Source organism: Salmo salar, chromosome 04 (genome assembly GCF_965601325.2).
Source record: "Salmo salar chromosome 04, fSalSal1, whole genome shotgun sequence".
In the NCBI taxonomy this organism is placed as follows: domain Eukaryota; kingdom Metazoa; phylum Chordata; class Actinopteri; order Salmoniformes; family Salmonidae; genus Salmo; species Salmo salar.
The window spans coordinates 74,586,562-74,604,704 of NC_138294.1; the positions used below are offsets into that span (position 1 = coordinate 74,586,562).

The 18,143-nt window shown below is 40.9% G+C and overlaps 1 protein-coding gene across 2 annotated transcripts; it reads left to right on the forward strand.

Annotated features, from left to right (window-relative positions):
- Positions 1-2,504: 2,504 nt before the first annotated feature.
- pou2f3 (POU class 2 homeobox 3) lies at positions 2,505-17,081 on the forward strand. 2 transcript variants are annotated; one of them, XM_014197657.3, is made up of 13 exons: positions 2,505-2,653; positions 3,033-3,089; positions 7,070-7,104; positions 8,683-8,784; positions 9,130-9,241; positions 9,486-9,574; positions 9,946-10,122; positions 11,017-11,158; positions 12,868-13,001; positions 13,447-13,611; positions 13,875-13,914; positions 14,284-14,395; positions 14,637-17,081. In XM_014197657.3, exons 2-13 carry the CDS (start codon positions 3,041-3,043, stop codon positions 14,677-14,679), a joined length of 1,200 nt encoding a protein of 399 aa, XP_014053132.2. In that variant the 5' UTR covers positions 2,505-2,653; positions 3,033-3,040; the 3' UTR covers positions 14,680-17,081. The 2 variants fall into 2 exon arrangements, with proteins under 2 accessions (XP_014053132.2, XP_082830844.1); XM_082974718.1 differs by lacking the exon at positions 2,505-2,653 and having other exon boundaries at positions 2,883-3,089.
- The last annotated feature ends 1,062 nt before the right edge of the window (positions 17,082-18,143 follow it).

Here is an 18,143-nt window from a genome sequence, read left to right on the forward strand (position 1 = left end):
CATCAACAAAACACAAATTATGGAGTTTGTTGTGGAAGAATGGTGTTGCATCCCTCCAATAGAGTTCCAGACACTTATAGAATCTATGCCAAGGCACATTGAAGCTGTTCTGGTGGCTCATGGTGGCCCAACACCCTATTGAGACACTTTATGTTGGTTTTTCCTTTATTTTGGCAGTTACCTGTATGTTCCATCCATATAATGCACAAACATCCATTGTGGAGTTTAACTGCCCTCTGGTGAATACTGGACTGAAGGTTGCCTGACTAAATACATTTCGGAGAGTTAACAGCTATATAATAGCTTTAGCCTGTAGCTCAGTTAAATATAAACTATGCTGTTAAACTGACTTAAACAAACATTTCATATCTAGCAGTTTGATTAAAAACACCATTTGACCAGATTTGCCTACAACCACATTTTGTGGTCCACATATAGAAGTCATTTTGTGGGGGAAAACTCATTCTGATTGGCTGGGCCTGGCTCCCCAGTGGGTGGGTCGGGCTTCCAAGTGCACTCTCAGGCCCACCCATGTCTGCGCCAGTGGTGTAAAGTACTTAAGTAAAACTACTTAGGTCGTTTTTTTGGGGTACATGTACTTTACTTTACTATTATTATATTTGACTACTTTTATCTTTACTTCAATACATTCCTAATGAAAATATTGTACTTTTTACTCCATACATTGTCCATGACACCCAAAAGTACTCGTTATATTTTGAATGCTTAGCAGGACATGGAAATTGTAGTTTTTGTAGGCTCAGGCTGATCACTGGAGCCGGAGCGCGCTGCTTAGACAAGCACTGAGAATACTAGGAAGAATACTGATGATACAAATCGTAGGCGAGCCGTTTTTTATTATTTACCCCAACTATAGCCCTAACCTTAACCACTTGGAATTAATGCCTAAACTGTAAACCTTTGAGTTGTTTCTGTTTTAGCCCTGTAACCACACGGAATTAATGCTTCAAAATAGACATCTGTGAGTCAAAGAGCAGTGGGCTGAATTCAAACCCATGCCGACTCTAACCTATGTGTGCCGGGGTCAGTGGCTGTAAAACCTGGACCGCATAGGCACTGAGGAAACCAATCATTTATTCTGCCTAGTGCTTGCCTCCAGGACCTCCACATCCGGCTTCTTCACGTGCGGGATCATCTGCTACCAGCCACCCGGACAGCTAATGAAAAGCACCATTTGACCAGATTTACATTTTGTGGTCCACATATAGAAAAACTAATTTCTTCCCCTCCCCAGTGGGTGGGCCTGGCTCCCAAGTGGGTGGGCTCCCACCCCCACCCATGGCTGCGCCCCTTCCCAGTCATGTGAAATCCATAGATTAGGGCCTAATTAATTAATTTAAATTGACTGATTTCCTTATATCAACTGTAACTCGGTAAAATTGCTGAACTTGTTGCATTTTGCGTACTGTCTACCTGTGCCCTAAAAACATACTTCCTGTTTCCTAACAATATTTTTGTTTGATCAGTGTCTATGAACTTGAAGTGGACAACAAGAATATATTAGCCTAAATAAAACATTTTGCATCACTTGTCTTTCTATCATAGACTCACGGTTTTACTTTTCAATCGTAATTATTGGTTGTGCCGAAATAGGCTTTTATTTATTTATTTTATTTTGGAATTGACCATATATGGTAAATTCGCCTATGGTATGTGCATGCACATGTGTATGTTTGTCTTTCTGTGGGAACAAAGGGTGAAGGAGCGTATCCAATGGCATGAAAGACAGTTGAAGATGCTGTTTCAACAAGCCAACCAAAGAGAGGAGTAATCAGCTGTTTACTCAGTCATCTGTGCCATTCTCCCTCTGGACATAAATATTGTCTTTATGTGTCTTAAGTTTGACCAACTTCATTTGCATAAAGGTCTTTGTGTCCCATGCCTTCTTTTCTTTATGCTTAGATGTCATTCAGGCAGACAGACCTGTGGTTGTTGCATCATCTCAAAACATGCTAGCACAATGTTTTGTAGTGAATAGAAACAGATGAGAATGCACTTGAACCAAACCTGTCATCATGGTTTATACATTAATAAAATGTTATAAATGCTTATGAATGCTTGTAATGCTTGTAAATGCACATGTTTAGAAAGGTTTACAAATAATGAAATACAAATGTATTGATTATTAAATAAAGCTGATTCGTGAAAGGTACTATAAAGTTTTGTCCCCATTTTGGCGGTCTGCCCATTTTGTCTGCTCATTGGTAGATTTCAATCTTGTTCCACAGTAACAAATAACTATGATGTAAAGCTTATTATTCTCTCCACAATTTGTCCTGATTTGATGCTAAGTTATTATGGCAACATGCTGTCCGCTTATTCATTTCTTTATACAAACACATACACTGAAAAGCAACTTTTCGAAGTTCGCAATCAATCCATTGTTGTTTTATGCAAAAATAAAACGAGACTGGATAGGACACACCGAGAGACGTATGCAAATACCTCTCTATCTGCCTGTGTGGGGTACTGAAAAAGGTGCATTTTCCTCCACACCCACTTAGGTAAATGCAGATGACCACTAGTAGATATTATACATTTCCATCCCAATACCAGCATCTTTATAGAGACAAAAGGGACATATTCACATAGTGCTATCTAAACCAGTGAGTGGAACAATTGTTAAATCCAGGTAAGTAATTTATATATATATTTTTTTTAATTAAACATTTATAAATTACCTGTTCACGTTTTAAATTCTTATATTCAATGTAATATAAAGAAAAACAATTTAAGCCATTTCACCAAACTTTGTGAGTGTCTGTTAACTTGATCCATTTGGTTTTGAGTGAGTTCAGATAGGGAGGAGAGCTGGAGCAACTGTGCTGAATACTGAATGGGGATACCCTCCAACTTATGAATATTATAACAGCAATCACATGTGGGAGAAAATTTGAAAGTACGCCGCATTAGAATAACCTCAAGATCATTTTACTGGTAGAGCTGAGTGCTGCATTGTCCCAGCGAAGTTACAGTCCTTTAGGAAAATCAGCAGTATTTATCATTTACAGATATTAAGATGAGCACAGACGGAGTGGAACACTCAGAGGCTCACCATGAACAAGCAGGTAAGGATGTTTCACCTTTCAATGTCTACTTTTAATTTGTCAGTTTGTCGTTATCTCTTGTCAGGCATATCAGAAAAAATTATGATGACATATATCTTGGAAAATGATGTTTACTTTTCTCCATCGCTCCTGCTAAATGTATTTCTTGGTGATAGTGGTGTTAAAAACAAAATATACTTACAGAAAGACATTTCTGCTTATTCTTATGTTAAGATTACCCTACAAACATTTCATTTCAACATTTCTTTATTTGATAGCTTTTAGTAGCACAATATGATTTTGTTATTATTTATTACTTTTTAATTACGTAATCTCTCTGAGGAATCATTGTGTGCTTAGTATCCCTGGATCTGTGGTACATACTTACATACAGATTTGTACTGAAAAATAGCAAATTTTGCTTTTTTAATTGAAATGATTAACTGAAACGACACATTTACTGAAACAGAACACCCCCAATAACATTGAATATTATACACTAATTGTTGACAGTAAATGTTTTAGTGTGTGTGCTTTTCTTACTCAAATGTTGTCATGGATTTTGGATGCAAGAGTATGTGGAGCCTCCAGGCTGAGCATGAAAGTTTCACATTGCTATGGTTAGTTTATTATTTCGGAAGTTCTGGTGTGTCTGGACATTTGCTTTGATAGCTATAGGCTGTATTTATCAATAACACTGTAAATGTGTCTCAACATTTCTTGTACAGTCCATAGCTGATAAGTGGGCCATTAGGGTGTGTTGATTACCACAGTGTGAATAGTGAATTACTATTTCTCTGTATAATCTTTCTGATTGATAGTACCTTATCAACAGCCAACATCTCACCCCAACAACAACTGGAATAAGTGTTTCTGAGAGTGTTTCTAAAATTGGATGTGTTGATTCTGTTGGTTGGCGGCTCTACCAGGATGTAATGTGTGTACCTCAAGCTGTTTGCAGAGAAGTTGCCACAGCCCCAGGTGACATGGACGAGGTGGTAAAATACAGAACAAACTAAATGAAAATGTGGAACTTGGATTCAGATAGAGCAGCATAGTGTATAGAAGTTATTTTCTTTGGACAAAATCTGACAAAATAGGCATTTAAAGTTCCATCATGCATTTGCCTCAGCTATCATTCAAGCAAATCACTGTAAAACATACAACTTGTACAAAGTCCAAATACGTTACATGTCCAAGTTGGCTGGACTTAAATTGGGAGAATTTGAAAACATTCTGAATAAAAACTTTGGCAAATGAAGGAATTAATGTCAGTAGAACTTTCCTGCCCCAGAGTTGAGTAAACTTGAAGTCAGAGTGCAGCAGCAGCTGGGTGCCTTAACCTTTTATGTTGAATCAACTTCACCTCAAAGGATCCTCTAACGATCACACCAGACATGATTTCATATAATCTAACACTAATAGCCACAACACTATGCAAGACCATCAGGTCAGAGAGGAAATTATCACAATAATTTTACCCTGATAGCAATGATATCATGCATCTTTTCACACAGCTTGCGGTTCATTGTTTTATTGTGTTATTTTTCAACACAAATTAACCAAAATTAAACTAACAACTTGACTCCCTAATTGAAAAGTGAATGAAAGGTCTGCATGAAATATAGGTCAGAAAGAGAATTCTGTATATGTTCCTGAGTGGCGCAGCGGTCTAAGGCACTGCATCTCAGTGCTAGAGGTGTCACTACAGACCCTGGTTTGATTCCAGGCTGTATCACAACTGACCGTGATTGGGAGTCCCATTGGGCGGTGCACAATCGGCCCAGTGTCGTCCGGGTTTAGCTGTGGTAGGCCTTCCCTTTGAGAAGATGTCCCCTAAGCTAATTGATATTGTATGATATATTACAACCTTAATCTTTTGGTGACATTCTTTCCAGAAACTGAATTAAGAGTCTATTTACTGAGTTATCAATATATTTTTATTGTATAATTACAATAATTAATTGCAGAAAGTGGCTTTCCAGATATCGCTCTCAGAGGTGCATTTGATTTCCATAGCAGTGTATCCTGGATGGACGGTGTTGACACTTGACTCAGAAACTGGCAGTCCCATGGCGCTCAGTTTAGACTGAAAACCTGTCTGAGTAGTCATCAAGAGCATGCAACCAGACAGACTATTCTGAGTGTCAACTCCTTCCATCATCTAGAATATGCTGCTGTGCAAATCAAATACACGTTTGAAAGCACTATCCAGAGAGCCACTAAAGGTTTATGGTCTCTTCAGGATAAGGGTTAGAATAATGCAGGCAGTGGCCTGGGCTGGTCTAAGGGTCTAAAGGGCCTTATACATTTCATGCAAACAGAGCGATGGATTGCCATATACGGTCCGTAAAAAAATTATAGCCACACAAAAGTACATAGAACTACATGAAATGAAAAAAAAAAAAATTACGCATTCCTGCGCCTGTCTCCCGACCCTTTATACCAATGTGACAGAATAATCGACCATTAAGGAAGACAGCGGGAATGGCCCGTCTGACAACGCTGCTACTGGTCCATCCAGCGCTGCCGCAACTTCGGCAGCTGCAACTGGGCCGTCCGACATTGCCACAACGGGTCCGTCCGACGACGCAACTTCAGCAGCTGTAACTGGCCCGTCCGACGCCACCACAACTTTGGCAGCGGCAACTGACCCGTCCGACGACAACGCAACTTCGGCAGCTTCATCAGGTCCTGAACGACCCGCAATGCGTTCCTGTGATCGTCCTCGAGGCCGGTGTCATTGCACTGCTAGTGCAGCGCGTCGGGGGGGGGGGGGGGGGGGGGATGGGTACTGTCACAGATCCCTCCGGAACCTTCATTACGCACACCTGACCACTATTCCTAGTGATTAATAATTGTATAAGTGTGTCCTTGGTATACCATCATCCCCAGCCTTCCGATGTTAAAATGCGATTGAACTGACATAAGGGTACTTGGATGCTGCCAGGCAATTCTGTATAATACGATAGTACAATAATAATAATACAGTATACATAGAGTTCAAAGTTTTGTTCTATCCTGTGTTGCCAATGCTATCCCAGTTCAATTATAGTTCTGGGTTTAGAGTTAGTCAATGTGTGTAGTGCACCTGGGGGTCTGTAAACATTACAATGGAAAGGACTGAAAAGGTTGTCAAGGCTACGCAGCTGATTTGCATGGCACCATAATTTCCATACTGGAAGTTTGGCCTGGGGGTGGGGGGGAGATTTCCATACTGTGGGTCGAGCAGGCACATCACTCTCCGCAAACTCCCAGAGGTCCTATTTGAAATTCAAATGAGGGAAGATTACCTGACACAGCAGACCTTTGAACTCTCTGTCTCGTATGGCATCGTTGTGTTGTAGGGAGGGTGCCAGTATCTTAAAGGGTTAATGTGATCATAACCTTTGTAATCATTCACTCCATATGGTGGTGAATCATCCATATGGCTGTGTTGGATTTTTTTACACTATAGCCCTGATGAGGATATATATGGTCAGTGCCAAGAAACTGTCTAAATAAACGACATCTTGTGTATTTTTATCCTACAAATTGAGGACACACTTGTGAGGCACAAGGGCTTCTCAGTTTCAGTGGGCATGGCGTCTCAATATGTGGTTTGCCTGTAACACTTTATAATAACTTTCGTGAAATAAAATGCATAAACTATTTATAAACTATTACATCATTTGTAAACATGTATTAACAATTATAAGTATTATGAGCATTACAATTTATAATAATTTATAAAAATGTATGATAATTTAGCGACTATTTATAAACATTTACAAGCATTTATGCCTTATTCATGAAAGTTATTATAAAGTGTTAGCAATTTGCCTTTTATTGAGTTGTGTATCTTAATTATCAAAAATCATCCATAATGTTATCCAGAGCGCTACTTCAGGTGTAGGCCTATTTTAATAAACAGAAAACCACAAAGTGGCCCTAATATTGGGGATAGGTATGACATTGTAATTTATGACTGTTTAATCATTTATATTTACTTTCTCCTGCAGACAACGAACAAAATGGAATTGACTTCACCAGACAAGTGAGTATAGAAAACACATGTCATTTTAACTTCAGATTAGCTATCCATAAGTGGGAATGAATTGAACTGTGAGCAACTTTTTAATTTTTTTTATTTAATCTTTATTTAATTAGGCAAGTCAGTTAAGAACAAATTCTTAGAGAATAGATAGTAGGACATTACAGGAAAACTATATTTATCATTTATTTTATATTTACCATATGGGCTCCCTTGTGGCACAGCGGTCTAACACGCTGCATCGCAGTGCTAGAGGCGTCACTACAGACCCTGGTTCGATTGCAGGATGTGTCACAACCGGCCGTGATTGGGAGTCCCATAGGTCGGCGCACAATTGGCCCGGCGTCGTCCGGTTTAGGGTATGGCCGGGGGTAGGCCGTCATTGTAAATAAGATTGGTCTTGTACATGTAACAGAAATATTGATTGTGATGTCTGTCAATACTGAAAGTAATGTACTCTAGTCTGTGGAAATCATGTAATAAGAACATCTAGTGTCATATTACATGAACTCAATACCACTTATTGTGAGTGTGCTGGACAGTTCCACTAAGATCATGACATCTTTTCACACTACTCTTTATATACCTCAAAATGTCCACCTATTATTAAAACCTATTATCTTAGTTTAGTTATTCCTAAACTATGTCTATCCATTTGGCAATGGGAGATTGTTAAAGGGAGGTTTATTGTTTTAGTCCTGGGGGTTATTTGCATACTACACTGCCTGAGGGGAGGGTGTTCATCAGAGTTTGTATCTTGTTTAACAAGTCCTGCAGCCTAACCCAACCGGTCAAGGAGCACACATACGCACACACACACACACACACACACACACACACACACACACACACACACACACACACACACACACACACACACACACACACACACACACACACACACACACACACACACACACACACACACACAGTTTCCCAACTCCAGTCCTCAAGTACCCCTAAAAGTATGCATTTTTATTGTAGCTTCTGATTTAACTTGTCAACTAATCATCAAGCCCTCAATTAATTAAATCAGGTGTGTTTGTCCGGGGCTACAACAAAAATGTGTGCTGTTGGAGGGACTGGAGGACTGGAGTTGGGCTGTTGGGGGAACTGGAGGACTGGAGTTGGGCTGTTGGAGGGACTGGAGGACTGGAGTTGGGCTGTTGGGGATACTGGAGGACTGGAGTTGGGCTGTTGGGGTTACTGGAGGACTGGAGTTGGGCTGTAGGGGGTACACGAGGACTGGAATTAGGCTGTTGGGGGAACTGGAGGACTGGAGTTGGGCTGTTGGGGGAACTGGAGGACTGGAGTTGGGCTGTTGGGGGAACTGGAGGACTGGAGTTGGGCTGTTGGGGGTACTGGAGGATCAGAGTTGGAATAACATTGATACTGTAGATGACAAGATAGAACAACAAGGCTGACATTTGGTCTATGTCAATTGGTCACACAATTGATATCCACATTTCCAGTGAAAACGAGAAGACTGTGTTTATGTACTGTTATTCTTCTAAAGACAATTACAACATCAAAAAGTAGGAATAGAAAAGTGAGTAATATTGTGATGTGATTGGTTTCCAGATCAAGACAGAGGTCCTCAATGACTCTCCCCATTCTGTCTTATCACACAAGACATGTCACCTGACACAAGGAGCCCCAATATCTGGTGGCCAGCTATCAGGGGTAGGTTACTCATCTTCTGTCTCAATATATCAGAGGCCTTTAAGTTCATCATTAATACAATTATATGAATGGGGGGACCTGATCCTAGATCAGCACTCCTACCCTAATATGTTTGATATGTACAGCCCCTGGCCCCATGTTTAATGTCATGTCAAGCTATAATTATTTATCATTTTCTAAGAATGGGAGAAAACTGTCATTCTGTAATGAGGGCATTTGGATGGTTGTTTATTGGTTTAGATCCAGGTCTCTCCTGCGAAAGAGATTGTATCTCAACAACTCAACTGGATAAATAAAGGTTAAATAAATGACAAATCTAAGATTGTATTTATGTTGTTTCAACAGGAGCTCTCCTCCCTGCACACCATGCAACAGTTGGTGCTTATGCCAGGCTCTCACCACCTCTCACCCCCATCCTCCTTCCTCCTCTCACAGACACAACACACGGGGCACCAAGGTACACATGGACAGTCAAATGAAAGGGTTGCAATATTCTGGAAACTTTCCCAAAAGTCACAGGTTTTTTAGCTACACCAGTTTGAGGACTCCTGAAATCAGGAGAGAATAAGCAGGGAGAGAATCCTCCAACTGGGAATCCTTCAAACAGGATTTCTGAAAAATGTGGGAAGTGTGAAAGTTACAATATCTATGATACTTCTCGAAATAAATTGAATTAATTAGTATTTTTTTCCCCCGTGTAGCACTTCTGCAGCAGAACCTCCTCAGCTTTCCCACCCAGAGCCAGTCAGGCCTCCTCCAGCACCAGCCTGGGTTAGCATTGACACCTCAGGTAAAAATCCCACTTCTTACACCAGTTGACATGATTAGCTATACGGATGAGGCAGAGAAATGTAGGTCAAATTATCAATAGGGCAACACTACAGGTCATGCATCCGGGTCCTTGAACTTGATAACAGAATTAACCCTTTACAGGACAGACCATGAGAGGGATAAGGATTTATCATAGAACTTCCAATGATAGTCAAATATATTAATATGAGGAATTATGAAGAGAGAAATTTGCATAAGACACAAACATATTCAATTTTTGCATGTACAAGGTTTCTAACACTGCTATAATTTTCACATGGCTAAACATATATACAATTTCTTTCGTCACCCATTTAACAGTATTCCTACTCACCACTGTGTTCCCTAAAGGCCATGAGTCGGTCGGGCCTGACGTCGTCGTCCATGGAAGGCCACCTGGACATGTCCCACCTGCAGGTCCCCAAACACATGGGGCCCCCCCAGCAGGACGAGGCCAGTGACCTGGAGGAGCTGGAACAGTTTGCCAAGGCCTTCAAACAGAGACGCATCAAACTGGGCTTCACCCAGGTAGCGAGGGCCACTGGCTCAAAATACAATACAACTTTATCTTTTTGCCATTTTATGTTTTTTTCCCAACCCCCCAGACACCACAAATACTGATACACTAACAAAAGTGTCTAGATGCCACAGAACAGCGCCCCTTGAACGGGTTAGGGGTTAAATGTCTTGCACAAGGGCACAATGGCAATATGTGGCACCTAATATTGTGATTCTTAATCCCACCAGATATTTTCCTGTCAGTCCTGGGATTTGAAATGGCAACCCTTCAGTTACTGGCACGCCTCTCTAACCTTGAAGCTACCGCCACTGGCTCTGATTACTGATATGCCACCTAACTTCTGTACTTGGTGTATTTGCCCATTCTGATATAATTTAACTGTTGAAACACACATAGTGCAAAGCACTAGCGGTTCTGGGGGGGGGGGGGGGGGGGGGGGGGGGGGGGGCAGTGTCCCTGTGACAACAATTTTGGACCCCCTTGTGGCCCCCTAAATGTGAATGTGAAGTATGAAATCATTTTTACATAACTAATTTTTGCTATCGTTCTTTTTTTACATCCGTTATTAGACAGTGGCAACGGTGATGATTATGAACATGGTCTTTTGCCTGCTAATGCCTGCAATGCAGTGAAGAAAACGATATGACAACAATAACGTCTAATGTAACTGGCGACTCTAACAGTACAACCGGCGCCAGCTTGGCCCCCCCAGTTGAAATGGTCTAGAACCGCCACTGGCGCAAAGGCAGGAGTGAAGTGACTTAACATTTCTGTAGTCAACACACTTGAAGGAGATTAATAATGTAATACAGGTATTGAATTCATGACGTAGATTGAAACGAGATTATAATTTGAAAGTTTGCCATAATCAGATTCAAATATGTTCACTGTGTGTGTATCAGGGTGATGTAGGCCTGGCTATGGGGAAGCTGTATGGGAATGACTTCAGCCAGACTACCATCTCCCGCTTCGAGGCCCTCAACCTAAGCTTCAAGAACATGTGCAAGCTGAAGCCTCTACTTGAGAAGTGGCTGAGTGACGCAGGTACTATACAGTATAACAATACACTGAGTATACCAAACATTAGTAACACCTTCCTAATATTGAGTTGCACCGCCACTTTTGCCCTCAGAATAGCCTCAATTCGTTGGGGCATGGGATGCTGGCCCATGTTGACTCCAATGCTTCCCACAGTTGTGTCAGTTGGCTGGATGTCCTTTGGGTGGTGGACCATTCTTGATACACATGGGAAACTGTTGAGCGTGAAAAACCCAGCAGCGATGCAGTTCTTGACACACTCAAACCTGTGTGCCTGACACCTACTACCATACCCCGTTCAAAGGCACTTTAATCTTTTGTCTTGCCCATTCACCCTCTGAACGGCATGCATACACAATCCATGTCTCAATTGTCTCAAAGCTTAAAAATCATTATTTAACCTCTCTCATCTCATTCATCTGCACTGATTGAAGTGGATTTAATAAGGGATCATAGCTTTCACCTGGATTAACTTGGTCGGTCAGTCTATGTCATGGAAAGAGCAGGTGTTCCTAATGTTTTGTACACTCAATGTATATTTTGTAGATGGTTTGGTCAGTCATTTACATCATGTGCGATTGCATGTCTTTATCAAATCAAATCAAAGTTTATTTGTCACGTGCGCCGAATCCAACAGGTGTAGACCTTACAATGAAATGCTTATTTACAGGCTCTAACCAATAGTGCAAAAAAGGTGTTAGGTGAACAATAGGTAAGTAAAGAAATAAAACAACAGTAAAAAGACAGGCTATATACAGTAGTGAGGCTATAAAAGTAGCGAGGCTACATACAGACACAGGTTAGTCAGGCTGATTGAGGTAGTATGTACATGTAGATATGGTTAAAGTGACTATGCATATATGATGAACAGAGAGTAGCAGTAGCGTAAAAGAGGGGTTGGTGGGTGGTGGGTGGCGGGACACAATGCAGATAGCCCGGTTAGCCAATTGAGCGGGAGCACTGGTTGGTCGGCCCAATTGAGGTAGTATGTACATGAATGTATAGTTAAAATGACTATGCATATATTATAAACAGAGAGCAGCAGCAGCGTAAAAAGAGGGGTTGGGGGGGGCACACAATGCAAATAGTCCGGGTAGCCATTTGATTACCTGTTCAAGAGTCTTATAGCTTGGGGGTAAAAACTGTTGAGAAGCCTTTTTGTCCTAGACTTGGCACTTCGGTACCGCTTGCCATGCGGTAGTAGAGAGAACAGTCTATGACTGGGGACGCTGGGGTCTTTAACAATTTTTAGGGCCTTCCTTTGACACCGCCTGGTGTAGAGGTCCTGGATGGCAGGTAGCTTAGCCCCAGTGATGTACTGGGCCGTACGCACTACCCTCTGTAGTGCCTTGTGGTCAGAGGCCGAGCAATTGCCGTACCAGGCAGTGATGCAACCTGCCAGGATGCTCTCGATGTTGCAGCTGTAGAACCTTTTGAGCATCTGAGGAACCATGCCAAATCTTTTTAGTTTCCTGAGGGGGAATAGGCTTTGTCGTGCCCTCTTCACGACTGTCTTGGTGTGTTTGGACCATTCTAGTTTGTTGTTGATGTGGACACCGAGGAACTTGAAGCTCTCAACCTGCTCCACTCTCAACCTTCTCCACTTTACACACTATTTCTATGTCAAGAGGATATTCATTTTGTTATATTGGCTGGAAATGTATTTTAGAGGAAATGTATGTTGGTAAATCATGTTCATGCTCTTTCCAAATCAGAGAATTGCCCCTCTGACTCTATGAGCAACGCTGTCTCTCTACCCCCCCTAATGGAAGGCTATGGAAGGAAAAGAAAAAAGAGGACAAGCATCGAAACCAACATAAAGCTCACCCTGGAGAAACGCTTCCTTGACGTGAGTTAACTTTGTTTGTCCTCTAATATTGTCCCCTGCATTTCCAATCATAAATGCTGAAAATAATGTAGGAACTGTTGATATAAGTCGTATTTAAAAGCACTTTTCCATGCTTTCCAGGGAGCAAAACAATCCACCATAATGCACATTGTTGTGGCACTTGAGTGACTACATAGCAGCCATTTTGAGTTAGCTGCAATGCTGACACATATGTTATGGTTTATTTTAAGACATTATAAAGGCTCATGCATGCTTATAACAAGTCATAAGCATTATGTCGGCAGGCTTTACAGTGTTAGCTACCAACGTTACTTCTTAGAACCCCAAGCCCAACTTGGCGGAGATCACACTGATTTCAGAGCAGCTACATATTATATGGCTTATTACAAGACACTATAAAGACTCATGCATGCTTATAGCACCTAATACCAATATTTCCATTCAGAACCCCAAGCCTAACTCGGAGGAGATCATGCTGATCTCAGAGCAGCTGTCTATGGAGAAGGAGGTGGTGCGGGTGTGGTTCTGTAACCGCAGACAGAAGCAGAAGAGGATTTACTGCCCCGTGTCCACCTCACCAATGAAATCACACAACTTCAACTCCAGAATGGTTAGCCTTAAATCTCTCAGTTATAACGTTTTGGGTTAAATTACGTATGTTTCTTCCTGATGGTGAAATGGCCAACTCTGAATACGTACAGTAGCTCTCTATTTTCAAGTCAGTTTGAAAGTATATTTTCAATGTTCATTGTTATGATAAGAGTTGTGTAATGAAAGAGTAGTGTGATAGTAATGCATAGTTACGCTACAACACATTTTCAGTGCATTGTCTTGTGTTTTGTCTCACCAGCCATCATGTAACTGTTGTTTCAGGCATCCACGTCCAGATCATACAGCCCTCCTGCTTCAGGAGGCAAGTGTAACCATATGTACTTGATATAATCTGTATTTAAGACTACTCCATACAGTCTGTAGTACTTAAGACCTGTATTTAAGACTACTCCATAGGGTCTGTAGTACTTAAGATCTGTATTTAAGAATACTTCATATAGTCTGTAGTACTTAAGACCTGTATTTAAGACTACTTCATATAGTCTGTAGTACTTAAGACCTGTATTTAAGAAAAAGTAAATGGCATAGAGACATTTTCTGTGAAATTGACACTGTGTGAGAAATCAAACCTATAAAACCTTCCTCCATATGAAACTAACTGTATGAAGTTTCAAGCTTTCTTGTGAAATCAGTGTGCATGTTAAATTGAGTGTATTCCTCTGTGCTCTAGTGTCATCGAGTTCCTCTCCCAATAGTCCTAGTCGTGGGCCTTCGCCCGGAACACTCCGGTCTGGCTCCGCTGCTCTGACATCTCAGGTCAACCAGTCCTTCAGCTCACCAGGGTAAGGGACACTTGCTCACCACAGCCAAGGACATGTGAACAGTGTCTATATGCCAAATAGCACCCCATTACCTATATAGTGAACTACTTTTGACCTGAGCCCCATGGCCCTTGGACAAAAGTAGTGCACTACATGGGGAATAGGGTGCCATTTGGGAGATACACAGAAGATTAGTCTAACACTGTATTGGCAACATGGTATTGTACAAATGAGAGATGAACCTGTTATCTTTGCGTTACAGGTCATGGTATCGCACATGGAACCCTACGTCCTATCACCACTGAGAAAGCCTGCCTGTTGTGGAAGAGAACTAAAACTATTGATGTCAATTAATGGAAAAAGAAATAGATACAAACCAGCAGACACGCGTGAAGACCTTTTAAAATTCAATTGAGAAACGGTCTGCATTTGGAATCAAATGTGAAATGTCATAATCAATATTTATAGCATCAGTTTAGGGCACCTCTGAGGTCATATGCAGCACAAACTGAATTTGAGCCTACATTATCTATAAAAGCAAATTGGAAGCAAAAAAAAAAGAAACGTCAAAGTCAGGGACGGATTCTGTTAAACCTGCCGTTAGAAAATGTTGACGCAGCAACTGTTAAACTACTGCCCACGCACAAGTGGCTAATTCAGAAAACTGGATCAATATGACCTAAATAGGGTCTACCTGGTATTTTACAGTACTGTACTCTAACGTTTTGACTTTAGAGTCCAAATCACTGCAATTTCATCTGACCACCGGAAAATAAAACACAGTATGTCTGTATGCCACTATGTAGCCTATGCAGCTGTATGAGTTGGATTGAATTTAACTGCCCATGTATGTTTACAGTGCAGTTAATTTGGCCATTTCCTTTGTTATTCATCAGGAGTTCAGGTGTGAGAATAAATGTGCGAAGGTGTATATATTAAAATGTCAGGCAGCAATCTAAATAATGATGTTGCCTATTGTTTGTATTTTTATACAGTTGAAGTCAGAAGTTTACATACACCTTAGCCAAATACATTTAAACTGAGTTTTTCACAATTCCTGACATTTAATCCTAGTAAATATTCCCTGTCTTAGGTCAGTTAGGATCACCACTTTATTTTAAGAATGTGAAATGTCAGAATAATAGTAGAGAGAATTATTTATTTCAGCTTTTATTTCTTTCATCACATTCCCAGTGGGTCAAAAGTTTACATACACTCAATTAGTATTTGGTAGCATTGCCTTTAAATTCTTTAACTTGGGTCAAACGTTTCGTGTAGCCTTCCACAAGCTTCCCACAATAAGTTGGGTGAATTTTGGCTCATTCCTCCTGACAGAGCTGGTGTAACTGAGTCAGGTTTGTAGGCCTCCTTGCTCGCACACACTTTTTCAGTTCTACCCACACATTTTCTATAGGATTGAGGTCAGGGCTTGGTGATGGCCACTCCAATACCTTGACTTTGTTGTCCTTAAGCCATTTTGCCACAACTTTGGAAGTATGCTTGGGGTTATTGTCCATTTGAAAGACCCATTTGCAACCAAGCTTTAACTTCCTGACTGATGTCTTGAGATGTTGCTTCAATATATCCACATCATTTTCCTTCTTCATGATGCCATCTATTTTGTGAAGTGCACCTGTCCCTCCTGCAGCAAAGCACCCTCACAACATGATGCTGCCACCCTCGTGCTTCACGGTTGGGATGGTGTTCTTCAGCTTGCAAGCCTCCCACTTTTTCCTCTAAACATAACGACGGTAATTATGACCAAACAGTTCTATTTTTGTTTCATCAGACCAGAGGACATTCCTCCAAAAAGTACAATCTTTGTCCCCATGTGCAGTTGCAAACCGTGGTCTGTCTTTTTTATGGCGGTTTTGGAGCAGTGGCTTCTTCCTTGCTGAGCGGCTTTCAGGTTATGTCGATATAGGACTAATTTTACTGTGGATATAGATACTTTGTACCTGTTTCCTCCAGCATCTTCACAAGGTCCTTTACTGTTGTTCTGGGATTGATTTGCACTTTTCACACCAAAGTACGTTCATCTCTAGGAGACAGAACACGGTATGACGGCTGCGTGGTCACATGGTGTTTATACTGGCGTACTATTGTTCGTACAGATGAACGTGGTACCTTCAGGCATTTGGAAATTGCTCCTGAGGATGAACCAGACTTGCCGAGGTCTACAATTTTTTTGAGGTCTTGGCTAATTTCTTTTGATTTTCCCATGATGTCAAGCAAAGAGGCACTGAGTTTGAAGGTAGGCCTTGAAATACATCCACAGGTACACCTCCAATTGACTCAAATTATGTCAATTAGCCTATCAGAAGCTTCTAAAGCCATGACATCATTTTCTGGAATTTTCCAAGCTGTTTAAAGGCACTGTCAACTTAGTGTATGTAAACTTCTGACCCACTGGAATTGTGATACAGTGAATTATAAGTGAAATAATCTGTCTGTAAACAATTGTTGGAAAAATTACTTGTGTCATGCACAATGTAGATGTCCTAACCGACTTGCCAAAACTATAGTTTGTTAACAAGACATTTGTGGAGTGGTTGAAAAACAAGTTTTAATGACTCCAACCCTAGTGTATGTAAACTTCCGACTTCAACTGTATATCATGTTTGCTTAAATATATTTAGGTTGTGAAATGAGTCGAAATGATAGAGGGAAAAGAGCTTTGGAAAAAATAATAAAGATTTTAAAATCAGCACTAGTATTTTTTAAGGAATGTTTCAAAGCGTATCACGTTTTGCCATCTGCAATGTGTTTCAGTGTGATCTACCAATGGTCCAATGCATACATTGTTACATTTTGTTATTTTCATGAAACACACTTTGTTACATTGTAACAAGTCTTAGTGTAGTCTCTAGTGCATGGATGTATCGATATGGGATCTTTGCATGTTTTTTTTTTTTTTATCTAGCAGATGGAGTAATTGTCATTACTACTGTTGAGATGATAGCATGAAGACAAAGATGTAAGATGTCAGTCACCTCAAATGACCTGGAGTACTTTGGGGCAATAACCAGAGACAACCTAGCCCTGACTGTCCTGCCACAGTCAGATTATGGTTAATCTGGATGCGGGATAAAGCTGCCTGTTTGCTTCTGTCTGCTTCACACACAGCTCTAAGTGTCATTAACTAACAGTCCCGAGGGAAAATGTGGTAGCCTGTCTATCGTCATGTCATTGAGCATGTAGAAGCCTAATCAAACATGGAAACACCAGTTCCCTAGAATGTGTTATGATGCTGGTAGACCCTGCACACTTGTGTCTCACTTTTAATTCCCAGGTTTGTAATGCCTGTCACCTAGAAATCCAGACTGAATTCAGCTCTGTTGCTAGTTTGTTACGCTCCACTACTAAAACATAGCATGATTCAGTCTAGATTTTGAGGCTACCTGTCTTCCTAGGCTAGTCTATATTCACTACAATGTCCTATATTTCACTACATTCTCATATCATCAAAGTTTCATTCATAGAGACTGTTGCATGTAGTCTGTTGAGGAGACAGTAAATGTAGGACTGCATATCTCTTGCTTGTTCTACAGCCAGGGTAGCTGGAGGGAATCGACTAATCTCATAAGAGGCTAAAGCTGCTTGAGAACCAGGGGCAAGGGATGTAGACTAGCTAGGGGACTAATTTATTGTAGTAGGCTTGCTTGACGTTTTATTGCAGTGAAAAAGTTAACATGCGCTCCGTTTCAAATGTGCCAGGCCTTTTTGGAATGACTTTCGAGGCAGATCCGAAAGGTCATAGCAACACCAA

Coding starts and splice junctions, on each gene's coding strand:
- pou2f3 (XM_014197657.3), top strand. CDS start 3,041: ATGAGCACAGACGGAGTGGAACACTCAGAGGCTCACCATGAACAAGCA. Junction 3,090..7,069: donor GGCTCACCATGAACAAGCAG/GTAAGGATGTTT, acceptor TTTCTCCTGCAG/ACAACGAACAAAATGGAATT. Junction 13,915..14,283: donor CAGCCCTCCTGCTTCAGGAG/GCAAGTGTAACC, acceptor TCTGTGCTCTAG/TGTCATCGAGTTCCTCTCCC.